This window comes from Podarcis gaigeae (genome assembly GCF_964106915.1).
Source record: "Podarcis gaigeae genome assembly, chromosome: 7".
Classification (NCBI taxonomy): domain Eukaryota; kingdom Metazoa; phylum Chordata; class Lepidosauria; order Squamata; family Lacertidae; genus Podarcis; species Podarcis gaigeae.
Genome location: NC_139683.1, coordinates 10,509,890 through 10,526,145, shown reverse-complemented (window position 1 = coordinate 10,526,145; position 16,256 = coordinate 10,509,890). Strand labels below are relative to the sequence as shown.

The 16,256-nt window shown below is 40.7% G+C and overlaps 1 protein-coding gene and 1 long non-coding RNA gene across 9 annotated transcripts in view; one reads left to right on the top strand and one right to left on the bottom strand.

The window, feature by feature from the left end:
• Positions 1-16,256, top strand: part of LOC310849341 — a 462,163-nt gene that overhangs the window by 42,610 nt on the left and 403,297 nt on the right. The window lies entirely within an intron of this gene.
• The window catches only part of NDRG1 (N-myc downstream regulated 1), an 83,864-nt gene that overhangs the window by 1,785 nt on the left and 65,823 nt on the right, over positions 1-16,256 (bottom strand). For all 8 annotated transcript variants that reach the window (XM_083749286.1, XM_083749288.1, XM_083749291.1 and 5 more), the window contains exons 4-15: positions 15,615-15,720; positions 14,794-14,914; positions 12,974-13,036; positions 10,986-11,046; positions 10,172-10,258; positions 9,491-9,547; positions 8,426-8,529; positions 7,698-7,754; positions 6,140-6,191; positions 5,489-5,536; positions 2,414-2,449; positions 1,264-1,315 (exon numbers count right to left, since the gene is read on the bottom strand). In XM_083749286.1, coding sequence (XP_083605412.1) covers positions 1,264-1,315; positions 2,414-2,449; positions 5,489-5,536; positions 6,140-6,191; positions 7,698-7,754; positions 8,426-8,529; positions 9,491-9,547; positions 10,172-10,258; positions 10,986-11,046; positions 12,974-13,036; positions 14,794-14,914; positions 15,615-15,720 — 844 coding nt within the window. The remainder of the gene's footprint in view (positions 1-1,263; positions 1,316-2,413; positions 2,450-5,488; positions 5,537-6,139; positions 6,192-7,697; positions 7,755-8,425; positions 8,530-9,490; positions 9,548-10,171; positions 10,259-10,985; positions 11,047-12,973; positions 13,037-14,793; positions 14,915-15,614; positions 15,721-16,256) is intronic.

Below are 16,256 nucleotides of genomic sequence, written 5' to 3'. Positions count from 1 at the left end.
TAATCCAAGGGGTGGGAGAAAGATAAGGTAAAGGGACCCCTGACCATTAGGTACAGTCGTGGCCGACTCTGGGGTTGCGGTGCTATTGGTCGAGGGAGCCGGCGTACAGCTTCCAGGTCACGTGGCCAGCATGACTAAGCCACTTCTGGCGAACCAGAGCAGCACACGGAAATTTCGTTTACCTTCCTGCCGGAGCGGTACCTATTTATCTACTTGCACTTTGACATGCTTTTGAGCTGCTAGGTTGGCAGGAGCAGGGACCGAGCAACGGGAGCTCACCCCGCCGCAGGGATTCAAACTGCTGACCTTCTGATCAGCAAGTCCTAGGCTCTGTGGTTTAACCCACAGTGGCACCTGCGTTCCATAAGGGAGAAAGATACAGAATATTTATAGACTATTAATAAGAAACACTGGGGAAGGAAGATGTGCTTGCATGAAATAGTTTAAGGAAAGCACACAGTCAAGTCAAGGAACAAGAACCTGAAGGAAGATTTGAGGGGAAACTGACCCAAGTGCCTAGGAACAAAAATGTATTGCAGCAGGGAGTGGATTAAGAAGTGAGGTTTGAAAGCCTAAGGACAGTAAACCACAGTGCGGAGGTCAAAAGTGGCACTGGGATGTTTTTGTGTGTGTGTGACACATGTGAGGCACTGTGATGTAGTAGTTAGGGTGCTGGACTACTGAGTACAACTCAAGCCATGAAGATCGCTGGGTGATCTGGAGCCAGTCACTGTCTCACAGTCTCACCTACTTCACAGAGTAAATCAAAAAGTAAATCTAAATCAAGAAGCAAGACGGGGAGTTCTGAATAGGATAATCATGAGGCGGATTCAAAGTGTGTTGACCACAACACTTTAGACCTTTCTGCTTGATATCAGAAGGTCTAAGCCAAGCAGGCACATGTAGAAATGTGAGTGGTGCAGCTTGTGTACATGCCGTCTCCCCAAATGTATATAATAATAATAATTTATTATTTATACCCCACCCACCTGACTGGGCTTCCCCAGCCACTCTGGTCTCCTTCCAACAAAATATTAAAATACAGTATTATTCACCATAAACACCTGAACATGGCTAATGTCCTGCTCCAGTTTGGGACAAAGTTGATATCCCTTTAAGGGAGTCCAATACCGATGCACCCAAACTTGTACATTTAAAAACCCAACAATAGTGGAACATAACTTTCACCAACAAGCAAGATCAGTTTAGTATGGCAGCTTGAGAGGACACGGCACATTTATTTCGAAACAAACGTGTACTTACTGTATCCCATGCCCTGTATGAAGTACTTGAATGCTTCAGCGAGCTTTGCAGGCTGTTAAAAGAAAATAACATTTTTTTTTAAAAGCTGCAAGTTACCAATGCCAAACTGTTTTCAGTTTTGGACTCCAATCTTCCAGTAACAGTAAGCCATGGAAATTTGAAAATGCTACCATGGCATGTTATCACTGCTAGGCCAGAAGCCAATCTCCTTTAAAAAGTGTGTGCTTACGGAGGCTTTTCTCCTGGGTATGGTTGGCCAACTGGTACCAAAAAAGGATAGGACATTTTTTATGTATGCAACTACAGCGGCAAGAATTCTTTTGGCAAAGTATTGGAAGACGCAAGAACTACCCACTCTGGAAGAATGGCAGATGAAGGTGACTGAATTTATGGGACTGGCGGAGATGACCGGCAGAATCCGTGACCAGAGGAAAGAGACAGTGGAGGAGGATTGGAAAAAATTTAAATTATATCTTAAAAATTGTTGTAAGATTGTGGACTGTTAAGATGTCAGGGGGTAAGAAACAGAGAATTACAGCTGTAAATAATAATGTTAAGAAATTTGAGAGAGATACAAATAGAAAAAAGGACTAAAGGGTTGCTGAAAAATTGCAAAACAAGGATGCAGTGTAAGGGAGGTATGGGGAAGTCACGCTTTTTGTGTTTTGTATATGTTTATTTCTTTTCTCTTTTTGTGTGCGTTGTTGTTTTCTTTTTTGTTTTTTGTTGGCTGTGAAAATTAATAAAAATTATTTTAAAAAAATAAAAAAATAAAAAGTGTGTGCTTGTTCAAACTCCTGCTAGTGGGTACACATAACTGAGCAAGAAGACTGGAGGTTTTGATGTGTGTTGCATCATCGTAGAGAGAAGTGCAATGCATCTATGGTGATCTTTTATTGAGAGGGTGGGGACTACCATTTGGAGGGCAGGGCTACCATGGAAGCATTTTGGAAAGGATATATATTTCAGAAAGCCGTTGCAAACAGAGTTTGGCATTCTGTAACAGGGTTTCTAAGAAACCCATCACTGCAAAGCTATAGTACTCAAGGCCAAACCAGTAATACTAGGTTTTAATTCGTAGAAGAGTGTGATTTCACTCTCGTCATTGTGTTCCCCACCCCATCATGCATTCTCTTTAGTAAGATCTTACCTGAGAAACCTGAGGAAGACCACCACAGTCAGCCATCTGCAAAAATTAATAAAAGTATCAATCAATCATTTATTTATTTATTGTGTTCGACTAAAAGCCATTACAAATTCAGTTACAGATCCAGCAAGTCAATTAAAACCTGTTAAAAGAAATCCAGAGATATACATCCATTTACAATAGGTCAAATTAATTTATCACCTGCACAGTTTACAGCATTGTCTTTTATATAGCTAGCACAAATACTTTTACCAGCTTTAGCAAATAGGGCTGTTTCGTATGTGACATGCGGATCACAGTCAGATAATAGCCAACGTATTTTCACTTCAGGGTTCTGTCCCAGTAGCGGTGCCAGCATCTGTTCCAAAAATCAATTTTGGGGGGTTTGATAGAGCTGACAATGGACTATATAATGGGGGAGATCTTCTTACCTCACCAACCCCACAAATACAATCTCTTAAATGCCTTAGAACATTTATATATCTTTGACCTAAGAGTGAGATTAAAATATATGTCTAAATGCGGGTTATTTTTGTGTTGAGGAATTACTCATTAAACAATCCTATTTTGTTATGCCAGATCTACAATCTACTCACAAATTCCCTGCAACACCCCAGTAGCCCCTAAAACTAGGGTGGATAAAAATCAATGATTTTTTAAAATAGATTTTTAAAAATTTAAATCGGATTTTTAAAATAAAATGCTTTAGGAGGCAAAATCTTTCTAAAGATAGTTTTCTATTTAAGTGACATTATAGTCCAAAGGCTATTCAGGAAATAATGATTTGTTTAAAGTTTTTCATGTGTGCTAAAACTCAGTCTAAGTTTTTTTTTTTTTTAATTGTTTAACCACATTGGTTAACAAACATGGATACATATGCTATAATGTTATTGTTTTAGTTAAATAAATTGTTTAAGTTGTTATTAAGGAAATGGTTATTTTTCTCCTTCCAATAAAGTACAGCAGAAAAGTTATCCAAATATAAACAATAATTTCATAATTATCTATGTATTTCTGATAGTATAACCAAATCAATCATTTTTGATGCAACTGTAAAAACAAACTCTGGAAGTTTATTATTCCAAAAATGAAACCTTCTGCTGGTTGTAAATATTAACAGGATGCCAGCAAGGTTGAACCTTTCTGTAAACAAATTATTTAACTCAAGCCTTACTGACTAGTGATTTAAATCAATTTGATTTAAATCAAATCCACCCTGCCTAAGACTCATACTTTTGTATTTCTTATGTGAAAAGGAGTTTCTTATGTGAAAAGGACGATGCAATAGGCTTCTTGGGATAATGTTTGTGCAAGATGTCGATGGAAAGGGCAGGAGAAGTGCAGATGCCAGAGCTTGCACACAGGAAGAGTTTAGGCTTTTTGCAAATACATACCAAATTAGAATCAGCCAGACTTTTTTTAAAAAAGGCCTTTACAATTAGAACAGTGTTTCACTGTGGTACAGATGTCACAGCGTCCTTTTGTAGATTAGTGACAAGCATGTTAAATCCCTTGGCTGTTCTGGGAGCATAACATTAATCTGTAACCTCAGGGAGGGGATCATCCCCTGAATGTTGTTGACCAATAAACTTGCTCTTCATCAAGAATGAGATGCTCAGCTTTTACTAACAAGGGCACTGCAACTCAGCTGTGCAATCCCACAGAAACCAAGAGGTCAGGGCTCATCATGCACAAAGCTACCTTGCTTAGTGCATCTTTCATCTTTGTTGGAAGCCGCCCAGAGTGGCTGGGGAAACCCAGCCAGATGGGCGGGGTACAAATAATAAATTATTATTATTATTATATTCTGGTGAGGAAGTAATTCACCTTGTCCAGAAGCAGATTCTGCACATTACTGCTTAACAGACTGTTTTAGAGTGTACATGTTGTTTTTATTTATTTCTGGACTGGATGGGAACATGGGATAAGAGTGTGCTGAAAGTGAAGGATATGGACATTAAATGTTAAATTCCTCAGTGAGCAGCTAGATACAAAATGACCTCATGCAACCAAACAAAATCACATAAGGCAGTGTCGTGTGCCACTTTTCCCTAATAGTAACCAGAATACAGACATAAACTGGAGACAGATTAAATTTACAATGTGTAACTGAAATTCAGCACACTTATTCATTCTCATAAAAAGAGGATGGAATCATCTAGTGGAGACCATTATTTCTCAGTTCCTCACCAGAAGTCCAATAAGGAAATGCCAATGCAGGTAAAAGCTGGTTTACTTGCAAATAAAAATCAGTAGCTTCGGGTAAACTAATGATCTTGCATATGATGAAAGAGGCAGCCAGGATTACCAATCTCTCAGTTCAGACTTTTTGATTTGACAATATTGATATAGACAGCTCTCACACTGGGCAGTCTTTAGATGCAGAAAGGCTTTAAAACAGGGTTCTCTAATATCTGATCTCTTAGATGTTCAGCTACAACTCCCATCACCTGACCCACTGGTCAGGCAGGTTGCAACTGATGGGAGTTTCAAGTCCAACAACTTCTGGAGGGCCACAGGCTCCCCACCCCTGCTGTTGATTAAATGGTTTGAATTATACAACAGCATTACTATAGGATACAGGACATTCAAATGACCAAACTGTCAAACACTGGAAAAACTCCATCAAAGGCCAAGGACTTAAGCTATTTTTCACCATCTTTGGCATGGTATAGATATATCTTCTCACCAGCCAGGGGGCAACAATGGGAGGAGATGAACTGCTGGAGTTCGTTATGTGACCTTCTGAAACTAACTACTGGCAGGATTAAAATCCATTATGGAATGGGTTTCTGGATGTAGTACTGGCAGCATTATCATCGTTTGCTGTCTAACAATGCTTACAGTCCTAATGCATGTACAAAAATATAGGCCAGCCATTCTGTCTATAGTAGAGCAAAGGGGTGGGGCCTTAATGCAGCTGCAACTTTCTCCCCTACAGTGATTTTTTTACAGCTGTTATCTACAACATTCCCTGTCTAAGCAAGACACTTGCCAACAAGCAGCAGTCAGTGTGTTTAAATACTCTAGAAAACATGAACTCCTCTGATTGTGGAGAAAAGTGCTTATGTTTATTACCTTTAAGAGTGTGGTCTTTGTTGGGTCAAGTTTAGCATTGCAGTCAACCTGTTTGGAAAAGGGAGGGGAGAAGAGTGAGCTTTATTTTTACGCTTAACAGCAAAAACGTCTGCAACACAGCACTTATGGCTCTGACTTCAAAATGCCTCAGGAAGCAAAGACTCGCAAAGGCATCCCGCAACCTCCAAGCAGTGATATTGCAGATAGAAGGGAGCCTCCACAATGTGGTTAAGCCTGCAAACCATAGAATTAAGGACCAAGCTACATGTGATGCTCATTGTATCACTGGTAGTTGTATTAAATCCAGAAACATTAGGAGCAGGGACACACCAACACCAATTGGGACTATGGTGTTTGGGTGGGGTTTATCCCTTTCCGTGTGTGTGTGTGTGTGTGTGTGTGTGTGTGTGTGTGTTTTTAAAGGAACCCTGGATAAGCTGTCATTTTCCAGACTTTATTTTCCCATCTGCAAATTGGAAGTATGGGCCACCTTACAGATTTGCTTAGAACAGTACAATAAATCACTTTGAACATTAGGAGAGATAAAAGATTCAATAATTCAAAAATTGATTGGTATTACAGTGCGATCAGTGTAATGGATTCCCAGCAATGGATTATTGTGACACACCTCTAAAGCTAATCTGTACGTACCACAGCATCAACTGCAGGAGAGCTGTCTCCAACCACCAACAGTGAAGGGCACCTGAAAGGAAGTAACTGAAATTGCAGTCATTGCTATATAATTCACTCTCAATATACAAGATTTCTAAAACAAAAGTTTTTGTAACAAATTACTGAAGAAACAGACAGCTTCTGTATAAACCACAGAATCTCAAGATATTTGGTGAGTTGGTGAGTTAACTGTCACTAAGAGGAATGCACAGAACTATTTGAAGCTGGAGCCGGCATATAGTTCAAAGAAATAATCCCCAACACTCTGGACCCAATTTCTTGCAGTACCGAACTACTTTGCAATAGCAAAAATACATAATCCAAACAAACAAATGAACCTCAGCCCCAAAGTAACAACGAGCAGGAAGAGAGGACATGGAACTATGAGAAGGGTGAAAAATAACTAGACAAACATCCCTTAGCAAGATGCATATCAAAGCAGAAAACAGTAAGGCAGCCATGATGAAACTGTCTACACCAGGCATTGTCAAACTCGGCCCTCCAGATGTTTTGGGACTACAGCTCCCATCATCCCTGACCACTGGTCCTGTTAGCTAGGGATGATGGGAGTTGTAGTCCCAAAACATCTGGAGGGCCGAGTTTGCCTATGCCTGGTCTACATTCCAACAAGGTGGCTTGTGGGCATCTGATGTTACCCTTAATGGTAGCTGTCACTAAATCACAGTAGTTAAGATTCTATTTTGCTTCTCAAGCCTTAAGCAAATGTTTAGTTTCTTACCCATTTACAGCTAAGCTTTCATGATAATGTTTTGCACAACTTGCCATACCATGACACTTGTTTCTCAAGTCACAGCTCACTGCTGTGTACCTCAGTAACTGGGACAGCCCAGGAATAAACCACATACACCTCTAAGCGGTTAAGTCCTGTAAGCTTCGGTTTGTTGAGACATCAACAAGGTAGGAGATTAAGACATGTCCATGGCACGTTCTTCATAAACGAGATTAAAGTGCAAAGTATTCCCTTCCTTATGTTTGTTCAAATTAATACTTGAAATGGTATAGAAGAAAGAGCTGAGGAAGGAGGAGCTTGATTGGGTATGAAAAGGAGGACAAGACACAGTCATAAAGAGCCCTTTGAAGATGATACTACAATTATAGCTGGTATGTCTAGGGCATTGTGCCTCTTGATTCTGCCACTGAAATTCTTGCTATCAATTTAGTGGCAAAAAAATGGCAACCATGAGAATTATACAATCAAAACAAAATAAAAAAATTCCTTCCAGTAGCACCTTAAAGACCAACTAAGTTAGTTCTTGGTATGAGCTTTCGTGTGCATGCACACTTCTTCAGATACATGCACACGAAAGCTCATACCAAGAACTAACTTAGTTGGTCTTTAAGGTGCTACTGGAAGGAATTTTTTTATTTTGTTTTGACTATGGCAGACCAACACGGCTACCTATCTGTAATTATACAATCAGTTTGACATACCAGTTTTATCTATAGATTTGTTTCAGAAATTAGCCACAACCAGATGACTACAACAGAATTAAAATGGAATATGAAAAATCCTTACTGTAGAGTTACAACAGTTGTTCCAGGTATAGGCCGCTCAATGTCTAGATCTCTTCGGCTGGAAAAAAAAATGAACAGGGGACAAGTAAGCAGAAGGCTTCCATTTAACTTCTAAGCACTGTTCCTATAAAAAGGCAAGGAGAAGCCATAACTCAGAGTTGATAAGATGCAATTTGAGGGCCACATGGAGTCCCTAAAGCATGTGGTCCATGGATGCTTGTCAGAGTTGGGCTCTATTTCAGCTTTCAGTTCTTTGAAAAGACCTAAATATGTTGGATACCACCACGGCAAGTCCATCTGACAAAGCTCATGTTTAGAACGAAGATTGTGCCAGCAGCGGTCTTCAAGAGAGATCTTTGGCCCTCCAGACATTGCTGACCTATGATTCCAGTCTGACCCCGTTAGCATGCCACTGATCCAGGGACATAGGAAGCTGCCTTATACACAGTCAGACCATTGGTCCCTTTAGCTCAGCACTGACTGTCAGTGGCTCTCCAGAGTTTCAGAAAGGGGTCTCTCCCAGCCTAACCTGGAGATGGTGGGATTGAATCTGGAACCTTTTCCATGCAAAGCATATGCTCTACTACTGAGCTATGTCCCCTTTAACAAAATCTAGAGGGCCCAAGGTTCTTCACTGCGGATTCTGGAAGGCATTCTGTGGCTGATTGGACTCAAATGGGTGCAGCTTGTTATCCCAAGTAATCCAGATGATCCCCAATAGCAGATTACCTGTTGTAAGAGTTGACAAAGAGATGCAGATTGTTTTGATTCATATCATTGATGATGTGCTGGCGGTAAGTATGCATCAAATCCTGATGGTTGTGAATCTCTTCCTAAATTCAAAAAAAGCTCTCATTATATTTGGTAGATCAATACCGGCTTTTTATAACAGCTAAATGTTCTTTTCCAAGTGCTCCCTATACATCCGTAATCCCCATCCCCTCCAGACAGTAAAATACTTGACAGTAAAGTATGCAACATGGAGCCCTGTCTCCGAAAGATAAACAGCAACATGCTACAGTGGGCTATTTTTCAATAGACATTTTAGAACAGTAACACTAAAATAGCAGTTGAACTCCTGCCAGTATTGCCACATTTCAGTTACACAAACTGCCTGGTGTCTAAATCTTCCAGGTTTAATGTAGCGCTCTTAAATTTCAACATCAGAACCCACAAGGAGCAAAGTGCACAAGCTAAAGCCTGTCACCATTTAAAAGCAGAAGTCTTCATGAAGTGAGGGGCGAGGAATTCTGTCCAAGGGATTAGCATAATAAAGCCTACTAAAATGTAAACAGATATACCTGCCCATGTCCTTAAGTATCAGAATTCAAAACACTGCTAAGATACTGCTGCATGTCAGTTACTAGTACCTTTTCCCTACATGAGAAAGGCAACAGGAGGAGTCTTCAAAATCTGAATGTTATAATACAGTGGTGCATCGCTAGACGAAAAGAATTCGTTCCGCGATTCTCTTCGTCTAGCGGTTTTTTCGTCTTGCGAAGCAAGCCCATTGACAGCTTAGTGGATTAGCGCTACAGCTGTCAAGCGGCTTCCAGCGATCAGCTGTTAAGCGGCTTATCAGCGGAACAGCTGATAAGTGGCTTAGCGGCTTAAGAAAAGGGCGAAAAAAGCGAAAAAACCCCGCGGGGGGATGCAAGATTTTTTCGTCTTGCGAAGCAACCCCATAGGGAAATTCGTTTTGCGAAGCGCCTCCAAAACGGAAAACCCTTTTGTCTAGCGGGTTTTTCGTCTTGCGAGGCGTTCGTCTTGCGGGGCACCACTGTACACACTTACCTTGCTAAAAAGATGGGAGATGACCATATCTGGCAGTGCATGAGCCCATCCAGAAATCTACAGAATTCAGAAAAATATGCATTAGGACAGCTCACACTGTCTTGCACAGCGGTCTTTCATACTCCAGTGATTGACAGTCAACCTCATCACACACAAAAACAAGTCATAGTCAAATTACATATCCAATTTTTGCCATGCTAGAGTAATTACTTTGAGTACTGTGTTAACCATTCATTCATTAGACCTTTTAAGGGTATGTGTTTTGTGTGTCACTATGGCTCCCATATTGCCATGAGTTTGTAGGATCAATCAACTTTAAGAACATGATGATTTGCTCAGAATCTACCACAACAGAAATTGCACCAGTTTAACCATTTGCTGATGCAATTCAATGTATAAAAATCGTGGTGTTCAAAGTAAATTTAACTCCATCATGCAATGCACTTGTGTTTCAAAGCCAATCTGGAACTAATGTACAGTTGTATCAAAGCGACTTCAAAAAGGATGCCTATCAACATGGATTTTTCCAATCAGTCAATGAAGGGGAGATTACAAATTCGTATAGGTCTCAGGGGTATGCTTGGGTGCCGGTGCAAAATCTTTCCAATGACAAGCATTTGGTATTTTATGAAAAAGAATTAACATGTTTTAAAATTAAATTTAAAAGATGCAGTATCTTACCTTAGTTGCTGCCCAGTCCATCCATCCTTCAGCACATGGGTTGACATTAATAAGAACGAGTCCTTCCACCATATCAGGATGATTAAGCTGCAAATTGAAGAGTCATATGAACAAACATGCAGATGCACTGAAGTAGCAACAAACAGGGAAGATTTTGCTTTTAGGAAATCAATTTGGGGGAAAACACAGAGCCCTTTTCAATTTGAAGGCCTGTGAAAGGTGAAATTTCTCTTTGTAAAGGTACCTTAACCTATCTGTTTTCAGTCACTCTGTTCAAGTGAAAACAAAAAAAAATCCTTCCAGTAGCACCTTAAAGACCAACTAAGTCAGTTCTTGGTATGAGCTTTTGTGTGCATGCACACTTCTTCAGATACACTGTGTATCTGAAGAATTTTTTTTGTTTTGACTATGGCAGACCAACACGGCTACCTATCTGTAACTGTGTTCAAGTGGAGAGAACTAAATTTAATGTGAATATCTAGGGCAAACTAAGGCAGATCATCTGCCAATTAATCCTGGACTAGCAGGAATCAGAGAAAAATTTTCAGTGGGGCCATGTGCAAAATTTGAACAGTAGTTTAGCTTGTGGTTTGGATAAATTTGTTCCCTGTGCTTTTGTTACCCAGATGTTAATATACCAAAAATGCAAGGAAGCTATGGACTTTGATTTTTAAAACAAGCCATGCACTAGCCAGTTTTCATTCAGCATGACAGAAGCTGTAAAACCACTGAAAGCATAGACTCTGGTAATTGGCAGGCAATAGCATCGAGATTTTAAACCCCTACCCAACATAGAAACAAGCAAACAACTTACAGCAAATCTGGTTAAGATGTAGGCACCAGCTCCAGTTCCCATTCCAATCACACTTTTCAACCTACATAAAGAAATTATGAATAATGTTTTTAAAAAAGGTCTGATTTCTAACAGCAAACCCCCCCCCCAATTTCCAAACATATCTATTTTACATTAAGCTACACTGAATAGCAGCTCCATGTCTGTTCAGACATGGAGCAACAAATAGCACTGGCCTGTCCTCATGCAGCGTATCAGCCACAGTATTACTGTTACTAATTACTATTCTTACTCAGAGTTTGCCATGAGGTCCCAGGTACGGTTTCAACAACTGAATACACAATATTAAAACCAGATAAAACAGATTACAGTCAGGAGAATAAGGTGGCTCCTAATACATATTGTGTATCAATGGTCCCAAGAAGAGTTGCATCTTCAACATCCAACATAAACTACATAATGAAGGTGCCCAGATACAACCCTTTGGGGAGGTAATTCCAGAGTTTAGGGGCTGCCAAACAATGTGCTCTCCTGGGCTGCCACCCCCTGAACTTCTAAGGTGACCCATAGGGAAGGAGGTGGGGCCTATGTGAGAACCTTGAACTGGCCTAGCAACCATTGCAGCTGGGTTAAAACAGAGGTTGTGCAAGTTCTAAATGGAACCCAGTTTAATGAACTGCTACTGCACTTGACATTTCCAAGTAATAATCCAATGTGGAAGCTACCAGAGCACAAGAGTGCAGTGGCAAAGTCATCTCTGTGTAAAAGGGGGTGTAGCTGGTGAACCATCTGTACTCAGAAAGGGCACTTCTAGCATACTGACCCTCCAGTAGAAAGTTGGATTCACGAGTTTTCCCCAACCCTGCCCAGAACAGGCCATCTCTCCATCTCTGGGACTAAAGAACAGGATACAACTTCAATACTGTATAACCCTTATGCCATGCACCCAAATAGGCATGGTGCACACCACTAAATATACACAGGGTTGGAAAGAAGTTGCCTATACGTGTTAGCATAAGTAATTCAGATTGGGTTAATCCATTGCCTGTGCTTCACAATTCTGCCCTACAGGACATAGCCAGTTTCACATGAGGGCAATTAGAAGTATGGAAAGTTGTATTTGGTTTGCTTAGCATTTGTCTTGGTAACTAACCATAGAAAACGTTGCATGGCACCCACAGAAAACATTCCTGTATTGAAGCAGAATGTACAAATTGGCAATATTACTATTTAGTATCAGCTGTGAGCAAAGTGCTACACAGAGCGCTGAAGTAAAAGGCAGTGAATCTGCAGCAATCTATGAAAAGCAGCTGAAATAAAAATTAAATTGTTTTCTTAAATTTACAGCACACTGACCCTGTAGCATGTTAAAAGACTAGCATATTTTTATGGCATAGGCTTCTGTAAACTAGGATCCATCTTATAAAAGCTTATTCTGTAATCAATAGTCTCTAAGGGTGCTACAAAATTCTTAACTGATTTTGCCGTGACAGGCTAACATGGCTACAACAATGGAACAACACAGGTTTGGTCCTTTGTCCAATAGGTTTGTTTCTTTAGTTATTAAGAAAAACAGTGTAGTGCCATTTTACAGTGTTTTTTTATTCTTTTTCTGTAACATCTACCAACAATATATTTGGCATTAAAAGGTAAAGGGACCCCTAACCATTAGGTCCATTCGTGGCCGACTCTGGGGTTGCGGCGCTCATCTCGCTTTATTGGCCGAGGGAGCTGGCTTCAAATTTTAAACGGTCATGGGGCCAAGTTGGCGCTCCTGCTGTAGCCACAGTGATGTGGGTTCCCTGTACAGCCAGACTACAGAAAGATTCGACATACAATGGATTCCAGAGCCACTACACTTCAAATAAGCCCTACAGAACTCAGCAAGGTAGAAATAAGCATGACAGAGTCCACTAAGTGGTAAACTGAGGCAGCCATGGAATACTGTCATGAAATGGGAAAGTTACTTTTTTCAATCTGCACTGAAAACCCTGAGTGATGCTACTTACCCAAACTGTTTCAGAATTCCAGGAAGCATTTCAGCCAGTTGATCCATTGAAGGGTACATGTATCTGCAACAGTGATGATTGAAGACACAATTTAGTCAAGGTTCAGTTGCCTTCTAAAAAGGCAATGTACGAACAAAGCACCGGAACTCATTCAACAAAAGTTTGGTGCTAGAGAACAAACTATACCAGTTTACCTCCACTGGGGCTATAATCTGCAAGACAAATGCATAGCTGTCAAGTGTCCCTTATTTGAAGGGACAGTCCCTTATTCCAGCACCATGTCCCGCTGCTGTCCCTTATTGATGGATGTCCCTTAAATGTCCCTTAAAGGATGTCCCTTAAATTTCAAAGGAAGCAGCTTCCCTCCCTGCCGGCCAGGGAGGAGGGAGGCTCCAACTGTGTTGCTTGGCTGTGTTGCTCACCCGATAAGAAAGCTAAGAATGACTGGGGGGTGGAGTTTACATGCCTTGTGTGTGGCTAGTTAATGCAAGCTGAGGCGTTTTTGAATTCTGGATGCCATTTTGTTGCACGTGCTGCTGCAAACTTTGCAGTGCAAAGCCAGGCCGGGGAGCCATCTTAAGTTGAGGCTGCATAGGCCTTGTGGTGCATGTGATTCAGATTCTATTCAGTTGAACCTCTGGTTACAAAGTTGGTTGGACAGTGTTTTCGAAGCTACCAGCATGAGTTTGACCAGACTGCAGGAGGACAGGAAGACTGGAGTGCCTGGAACAGGTGAGGCTGCAGGTCCCTTATTTTGGCTGCTGGTCCCTTATTTTCAAGGCTGCTGGTCCCTTATTTTCAAATCTGTAATTTGACAGCTATGCAAATGTTCTTCAGAAGCAAAATGTCAGGTTTAACTAGCTCAATTCATACATACTGTGTGCCAGGTCACTTCATTAATATTAGTATTATTTCCATGTTTTGGAACTGAGGTTGACTCTACAGCAATAGTTCCATTCCCTCATTCTAGGATAGCTAGGATTAACCTTGACAATAGATAATTGCCATTGTGACATTACATATATAGGCACGTGGCCAAGTACAGCAGATGGGACGCACACATGCAAGAACTTTGTGGACAGAACATTATTCATTCATAAAACTGCAGCATGCACACAGCAAGTTGTTTCTAGGCATATACATTTCACCGGTGGCAGGGAGCTGGGATGGAATATGTTTGCTTGCTACCACTTAATATGTGAAGCAGCCCTGAAAAGCCTGTTATTCTGGACTGGTTCAAAACGCCCAAATTATTCATATGCCAACTCTCACCATGAAGCATGTTACTCCAGGAAGAAAAGAAAGAAAAAGCTGGCATTTGCAACAAGAAGGGATGCAAGACCATATACTTTCGGCACCATAAGGAGCAATTTTGGACAAAGATGTATCTCCACTACCAACAGTTTTTAATTCCTCTGTGCCCTTCCCCCACTCACCCTCCAAACATACCTACAGTCTCATGTGTTCATGCTGTCAATATTCAATGAAGTATTCATGTCACCTAAAGTTTATCCCTAAGAATGATTTATGAAATCTGTCTGCTCTTTAAAATCATCCTCCAAGGGTCTGCTCAGGGTACCTCCCATATTCAGAGTTTAGGCATGTGGCTACTGGAGACAAAGCCATCTCTGTAGTGAAGCCCCAGTGATGAAATTCCCTTCTCTGGAAATGTCCAGCCGGGGCCAACTCCATTATTATTATTTTCTACTGTGTTAAAGAGGGTTTCATTTAGTGGGCTTTTAACGGAAGATTGAATTTTGTTTCCTTTTCTCTTTTAAACTGGATTTTGTATTACTGTGCAGTAAGTTTGCAGAACTTACCCAGGTGGAAAAGAGGCTGCCCCATCTTGCTGTCCAGGTGCATCCACGTGGCAGACTGCAAAATGTTGTGTGATTTCTTGCATGTCTTCAAAATTGAAGAGGGGGTTGAAGCAAGTTTTGTCTTTAAGGAAGAAGGGCAGAGAGCAAGAAGAGAAGGTAGAAACATCAATGAGAGAACAGCAGTTGTCAGTCCTTGACACCTTGCAAATTGAGACCTCCATCCCCCAAATCTCGAAACAAGGAGTTCACTTAGACAAGTTATTCTTTTTTTAAAAAAAGAGAGGAAAAAGTAAGTTTGCTTGATAGGTACCAAGTAAAAAGAGGCCTTTCAAATCAATGCCACTGCTCTAGTTCTATGTGTTTTTGTAGCACAAGTTCTAAGAGCAGGTTTTCATAAAGGTTTTACCACTGTCTATTTCAGTTCATGCCTCATTTATATTTGTTTTATATGGTCCTAAGCAAAGTGCTAAGGACCAGATTAAACAAATATACAGTAGGAAACACAGCACTGCTGCCATGAGCTGCCATACGTCTGGATTTTCCTGGATGTGTCGCCCAGACACTGCTGCCCACTGTAGTATTCTGGGTATGTCTGGAAAATGCTTTGGTGCATGTAGAAGTTGGACCTGCTTAAAAGAGTGCTTAATTACTGTGCAGGCAATGTACATAAATCAGCAAATGCAGTCCCATGGATCAGTATGAATAAGAAGAACTAAGCTAGAACTAATGCACTTTGTCACAAGAGAAGCAGCTGTTTGTGCACACTTGTTATGAGAGCAGCGAAGGCGTGCTCTACCTTACTGATACATTATCACACTTACGATTGAGTCCAATATCATGGTATGTTAGAATGGCAGGCCTATTTCCTCGGGGAGTCCCACACATGGTAACATGGACAGAGCCATGTACTGTCTCAATATCTTGTTCCTGTAGGGGAGAGGGGGACCATTAGTAGGCAGCAAAAATAAGGATTTTACATTCAACAAAATGGTACCTTAATTAACCATCAGATAGCTACCTAGCACCACTTTTGACTGGTGTTGAATGGATCTATTTACTACTACCAGAATTTCCAGTAGTAAATCCTTCACTTTTCATTGATTGGCTACCAACTTGCACTTTCAAATGGTGCAGAATTCCTTCACAGGACTACAACAATTTTGTTTAGACATCAATTGCCCGCATACATATGCTAAAAAGACTACTGTGTGCTAGCAACTCAAAACTGATACCGTGATTTGAGTACTTAATTCTGCAATCTAAACTAGGAAAATGAAGCCTGTGAACACAATCACAGTGGAACACTATCAGGACCTTGTTATGCTGAAAATATTCAGCAATTACATTGCTTATTCTAGCAAGGGAATGGGTCTAAAGGCATATGATATAGCAATCCTGCTGAAGCAAAGTGGACCTGGTAGAAAGGTTGAAAATAAAAATATTTTTCCATTAGAAGTATTGGC